This window comes from Nicotiana attenuata, unplaced genomic scaffold, assembly GCF_001879085.1.
Source record: "Nicotiana attenuata strain UT unplaced genomic scaffold, NIATTr2, whole genome shotgun sequence".
NCBI classification, from domain to species: domain Eukaryota; kingdom Viridiplantae; phylum Streptophyta; class Magnoliopsida; order Solanales; family Solanaceae; genus Nicotiana; species Nicotiana attenuata.
In genome coordinates, this window is record NW_017670270.1 from 1,260,592 (window position 1) to 1,266,618 (window position 6,027).

General features: G+C 37.4%; 2 protein-coding genes across 2 annotated transcripts; one reads left to right on the forward strand and one right to left on the reverse strand.

Moving 5' to 3' along the window:
• The first annotated feature begins 1,063 nt into the window (after nt 1-1,063).
• LOC109237033 (uncharacterized mitochondrial protein AtMg00810-like) lies at nt 1,064-2,691 on the forward strand. Its single transcript, XM_019403275.1, has 4 exons — nt 1,064-1,786; nt 1,886-1,997; nt 2,413-2,492; nt 2,596-2,691. The coding sequence occupies exons 1-4, from the start codon at nt 1,064-1,066 to the stop codon at nt 2,689-2,691; spliced, it is 1,011 nt and encodes a 336-aa protein (XP_019258820.1).
• A 168-nt stretch (nt 2,692-2,859) lies between these two features.
• Nucleotides 2,860-5,366, reverse strand: LOC109237048. Its single transcript, XM_019403292.1, has 2 exons — nt 5,181-5,366; nt 2,860-3,677 (listed from the first exon to the last, which is right to left on the reverse strand). Exons 1-2 carry the CDS (start codon nt 5,242-5,244, stop codon nt 3,079-3,081), a joined length of 663 nt encoding a protein of 220 aa, XP_019258837.1. The 5' UTR covers nt 5,245-5,366; the 3' UTR covers nt 2,860-3,078.
• Between the last annotated feature and the right edge of the window lie 661 nt (nt 5,367-6,027).

Genomic DNA, 6,027 nt, shown 5'->3' on the forward strand with positions numbered 1-6,027 from the left:
TACATAGCTAGCATAATTATAGGGATTCACAGCAGATTTATAGGATTTTCTTTTTGATTCTTTCCATAGTTAAGGCTCTATGTACTTGTATATATACTTGTTATTTCTTGAATATAATACAAGAGAGATTTCTCTATTGTCTCTATACTTTACAGATATCTTTATGAAGTTATGTGCTGCTATATCTCCAAGAAAAAGTTGAAAGTATGTGAGATCGGATTAAAAGTAATACTTAAGTCTTATGCTTCACACATTATGAAAGTGACTAATCACTATTGATGTTAAAGTATTTTCCCCTAATATTAAAGAGTGAATTAGTTCTAAGACCTTTTATTTTCTTATATTCTTATTTAACATCACGGGCAAAATATGTGTCACATAAACATGTTCAAGTGATAGATTTTTATGTAAAATTAATGACACATATAATGCATTTATTAATTTGGTGTATGTACTAGGTGCCACTAAATACATTCATGATTTTTTTCTTAAACAATGGTGTCCGGGCCAGTTTGCGCGTACCTCGACTAATTCTACGGGCCTATTTCATCTGTACCTAGCCCTCGTGAGTCATTACCTATAGGTTCTTCACCATCTTTGTCTACCTCATTACCTATTATTGATTCCTCAACTTCGTCATCTACCCCTTCCCAGCATCCAATACAAACTCGATCTAAGTCTGGTATTTCTAAGCCAAAGAAACAATTTTCTTTGAGTGCTAATATTCATGAACAGTAACCTTCTTGCTTTTCTCGAGCTGTGAAAAATTCAAAGTCGCAACAAGCAATGACAGATGAATTTAATGCCCTTTTGGAGAATAATAATACTTGGATCCTTATTCCTTTTACCCCTAACATGAACTTAGTCGGTTGCATATGGATATATCGCATAAAATATAATTTAGATGGGTCCATTGAACGATACAAGACTTGTCTTGTAGCACAAGGTTTTCATCAAAAGCCTGGCATCGATTATCATGAGACATTTAGCCCTGTTGTTCGTGCGACAACTGTGAGGATTGTTCTTTCCCTTGCTGTCTCTTTTTTTTTGGCAAATTCGCCGGATGGATGTTAAAATTGCATTTTTGCACGGGTTTGTTACTGAGGAGGTTTACATGAAGCAGCCTCCTGGTTTTATTCATCCCGACTATCCTAATCATGTTTGCAAGCTAACCAAAGACATATATGGCTTGAAACAAGCTCCCCGGGCTTGGTTTCATCGCTTCAGTGCATTTCTTATTTCTCATGGGTTTGCTTGCAGAAAATCTGATAGTTCTATGTTTAGTTATCGCTCTTCTTCTCATGTCCTTATTGGATTACTCTATGTCGAAGATATCATTCTCATAGGTAGTCATAATGGTCTTCTTGATCAATTCATTTCTCGTTTATCTCATCAGTTTGCTATGAAGGACTTAGGCAATCTCCATTATTTTCTTGATATTCAAGCAGTTCGTACATCTCACAGTCTTCACCTGTCTCGGCTAAAGTACATTTGTTACTTAAATTTCACATGCAAACCAGTTCGTACTCCCCTTGCTTCTCGCAATTCTATTTCTCTGGTGGACGGTGAGTTACTTTCAGATCCTAGTGAATATAGGAGCATGGGTGGTGCTCTTCAATATTTGACTATGACTCGTCCGGATATTGCCTATGCTGTAAATGTTGTCTCTCAATTTATGCATGCTCCCCGTACCACTCACATGCATTGTGTCAAGCGTATTTTTAGGTACTTGCAGGGTACTCTAACTTATGGTCTGACTTTGCGTGCCCTATCTCCGACTTCCATGGTTATTGCCTACTAGGATGCTGATTGGGCTGGTTGTCCCGATAGTCGCCGGTCTACTTCAGGTTTTGCTGTGTTCCTAGGATCTAATCTTATCTCTTAGCGAGCAAAGAAGCAACCAACAGTTTCAAAATCGTCTACAGAGGCTAAGTACCGGGCTATTGCATATGCTGTTGCTGAGACTTGTTGGATTCGTCATATCCTTTGTGAGCTTGGTATCTTTCTTCATGAACCAATTCGTGTATTGTGTGACAACATCAGTTCAACTTACATGACCCATAATCCACTCTTTCAAGATCGCTCGAAACATATTGTTGTTGATTTTCATTTTGTGTGTGATAAGGTTGCACAAGGAGATCTTATAGTTCAATATGTTCCGACACATTTACAGTTAGCACATATCTTTACAAAGGGTCTGCCTTCATCTCGCTTTTGTTTTCTTCGGGACAATCTGTCCGTTACTTCCGCCCGTCCAGATTGAGGGGATGTATTAGTGCATATAGAATAGGTAGAATTCCTTTAGTCTTACACTTTGTATTCTAAAGAGTCCTTGTTTACATAACCTTGTACTCTAGGTAGAGTCCTTGTTGACTTGATACATTGTACTCTGTATAATATTATATATAATAGACAAAGCTCTCACGTTGAGAGCATCGTGGGGAGAATACTATTCTTCACACCTGCCACCTCCCATCAGCAACAGTTACCAGGTAATTCTATGCACCAAGGCTTGGATAGATGGGAAGAAGTCACCTTAGTATTTTTTGCCCCGCTGGGATTTGAACCTAATACATTCATGATGTTACTATGTAGTTATCTCCAATTAAAGAGAAAACTGACTGTAAAAGACCATGTTGCTCGAACTTTGCAAAAATATCGTTAGCTGCATGTCAGATCCTCCTGAAGTAGTGCATTTTTGGAGGATCTGACACAGGCGCGGTAATATTTTTGGAGAGTCCGCGTAACATAATATGTTACATCCTTTCCAACAGATTATAATGTTCTTAGTTGCGTCTTCGGATTCAAATAGCATTGGTATTGACAATCCAATATGATCAAGCAAAGCTTATAGAAAAGTTGCTCAAGGTCATCCACTGAGACTGCTCTTTGTACACCAGAGGCCAATGATAAGAATACATTCTTGATAAGAAAAATCAAATGCAAGATGAAAATGAATAGCAGTAATGTGTGTTTTTACACTCAACATTGGATGAATGAACACTAAATGAAGTCATTACCAACACAAAAGAAGAGGCCCTTCAATCAAGCCAAAAACAATCCCTTGATGGTTTATACTCACAAGGCATAAAGCAGTGCAACGAAAGATCCTAGAGCCATTGGCCAGAGATGTATGGTTCGAGACAAAGTATTAGCGCCATTACATTGGTCATTAGCACCACTGAAGCATCCAGGCCTAGTTACCTTAGGCTCTCCTCCCTCCGTGACAAAGCTGCTCTTCGGTTTGCCATTGCTGAAGAGTATACACCAGAAATAGGGGCCACCACCATCAGAACCACTCACAGCAGCACCAACCTCCGTGTGATTCTTGCTGTTGAGAATATCCAAACTCTTGCTATTTCTTATAAGAATATTGTTGAATGCTTCAGAAGGTTCAGCATACTTGGATTGACAAGCTAGAAATCTTCCGGTTATTTGAGCAAGTGATGACGCCTTCACATCACAGTTAGGGGCAAAAGTTTCAGCAAATTCAGATTCAGCAGGTTTCTTGGCATCTGGCCCTCCAACTGCACTACATTCACCTTGGTATGCTTTAATATATTGCAGAGCCAAGCATGCCAAGCCAGGGTTGCTGTATAAGGAGGATAATTTATTTCCGGTCCTGTTACTATTAAGGACAGCTACCAGCTCATCAGCAGGATTATCTGTTACCTTAGCTGTATTTTTTATCAAGAACATAAGCATTAGAGGTTGATCACAAGGGCAATAATGGTGAATCAAGATCAAGAAACTGTCTGCTCAAGGAATGTGCATTGGAAATGACAAGGGCAAACTACATCTAACCGAAGGGACTTGAGAGACATGTTGGTATATTTTTGGCTAGTAAGAGTAATTAAGTATCTAAGCCTAACTAAAGGAAGAAGAGCACAAGAAGGGGATAGTAAGCATCACTTAGGTTGTGACTGTAATTCTAGCATACTCAGGAAAGATTATCAATGCCAACTATATTTATCAAGAGAGTTAGAAGAAGAAAAAGTGAAGATACAAGATCAGGATGCAACATAGTTTTCAAAGGCATAAACTAAAGCAACTAGAAAAAGAATCATGAGCAGTGTCCTTTCATTTAGGTATCTTATCATGTTACCACAAGTTACAAAGAGCAAAAAGCCTATTTGAGCAGCTTCCCCTAGACTACTCTAAACGAAAAGGCAGCCCGGTGCCCTAACCTCCCGCTATGTGCGGCGTCCGGGGAAGGGCCGGACCACAAGGGTCTATTATATGCAGCCTTACCCTGCATTTCTGCAAGAGGTTGTTTCCACGTACGACTCGAAAAATTTTACTGAAAATCAAGGATGACCCTACTGAACCAGCAAGAAGACTTATAGCCTAGAATTTGCAGATGGACTTGATAGTGTCTTGTCTGCACCATATATTCAACATCCTCTTTTCCAAACTTCCAATACCTTTGGCTAGGTTAATAAGGCAAGAATCACACATAATCCAAGGTTCTATTATTAAGATATACTTATGACAATTTCCTATTGTACAAATAACCTTTCCCAAAGCACAATTTTGCACACTACTGCTTATGTATTTTGGGGTTACAACATATCATTACCAACATACGTGGGAAATGGTCAATATTGAGAAACCAGATGATATCATTTAACAAAGTCCCAAAAAGTAGATCTATCTCAGAAACTATGCACTTTATATATAACTACTATCCTCCTCTTTTTTTTTTTGGGATAAGTAATAAATACTATTCTGTTTGCATGAACTTAAAATCATGAATGCTGAAATCACTCAGCACATTATAGTTTAATAAGCAAAAACATACACCAGAACAAGTTGTTGACAAGTCTAAATATAGTCCTACAAAAATTACTCCACTGAAGGATCTTTAGAAAAGGACACTGTACTATCTTGTAACTCAATCCTTAAGTAGATCCAAGACTAAGATGGGCACAATAACAAGAATCAAACAGTGGAACACATTTACCATTAGTTCATTGAATAAACAAAGAGTAGAAACAAACACCGCAAGATTCTTATAAAAAAACCTGCAGTAAAACAGCTCACTCAACACAAATCTACTCAGCAGATAATCAAGAAACTATAGTTCAAGTAACAATAAGAAAACCCACTTCAAATGTCAGATCACAAACACATATTCCCTCTAACTAACAATGAACAGGACACAAATTAGCAATATTTACTTTGAAAATTTGAAGCAGAAGCAGAGATGAAGAAAATGCAGAGAAGAAGGAACCATTGAGCCATTGTTATTTCTGTGAAGTTGTCGGCGGAGTAAGTGAGCTTTTCTTGAAGGTATATAAGAGAAGCTAGCTGTTAAGCAGAGGAAGAAACAGCTTGCAGTGGGTCTCGCTCTGTTACTATGTCTACTTCGATCTGATACTTTATAAATGAAGCGACACCATATTGCATTTAATTACTGTAATGCCACCAACCGAAAGCTCATTTCCAACTGATATAATATGTATTTTAATAAGAAAACTGCCCTTCAAAATCTCCATGACATAAGACAACCATTTTGTGACAAGTTACCGTTCGAATTGCAGAGTACGAGCTTTAACTTTCTAGTTCTGTTTAGTTGGATATTTCACTAATAATTAATTATCGAATTAAATCTAAAATGAGTTTATTCACGTTGGTTGGAATAAAATTATGGTATAACTAATTTCGAAATTAGTTATCGAAGGAAATCAAAGAGTAATGCATAAGAAATTTCTTGTATTCATTTTTGTGTGTCTATCTACAGTATATGCTTGTGTATATATAAATACAATTTCCCAGATGCCATTCACGAGGCCATAGGGAATTCTATATCCTAACAACTTTTGTAACTAACTCCTAAATAAAGAAAATGTGAAAGAAAATATTTTCAAAGTGCTATTACACCCATACCCTCACTACAACCTTTTACATACTAACAGGTGGTCCTTTTACTAACTGTTGGATGAGAGCAACGTGTCCACATCTTGCTTCACTAAACAATTAATCAAACTAATCTATCTATACTACTTTAAAAGTAGGAAGTCCTAA

Excerpts from the sequence above, each read along its gene's own strand:
- LOC109237048 (XM_019403292.1), bottom strand. The coding sequence starts at position 5,244 with ATGGCTCAATGGTTCCTTCTTCTCTGCATTTTCTTCATCTCTGCTTCT. Across the intron at positions 3,678-5,180 it reads TTCTGCTTCAAATTTTCAAA|CTAAGGTAACAGATAATCCT; the intron begins GTAAATATTGCT and ends TAAAAAATACAG.
- LOC109237033 (XM_019403275.1), top strand. The coding sequence starts at position 1,064 with ATGGATGTTAAAATTGCATTTTTGCACGGGTTTGTTACTGAGGAGGTT. Across the intron at positions 1,787-1,885 it reads CCCTATCTCCGACTTCCATG|CGAGCAAAGAAGCAACCAAC; the intron begins GTTATTGCCTAC and ends CTTATCTCTTAG. Across the intron at positions 2,493-2,595 it reads CCATCAGCAACAGTTACCAG|TTATCTCCAATTAAAGAGAA; the intron begins GTAATTCTATGC and ends GTTACTATGTAG.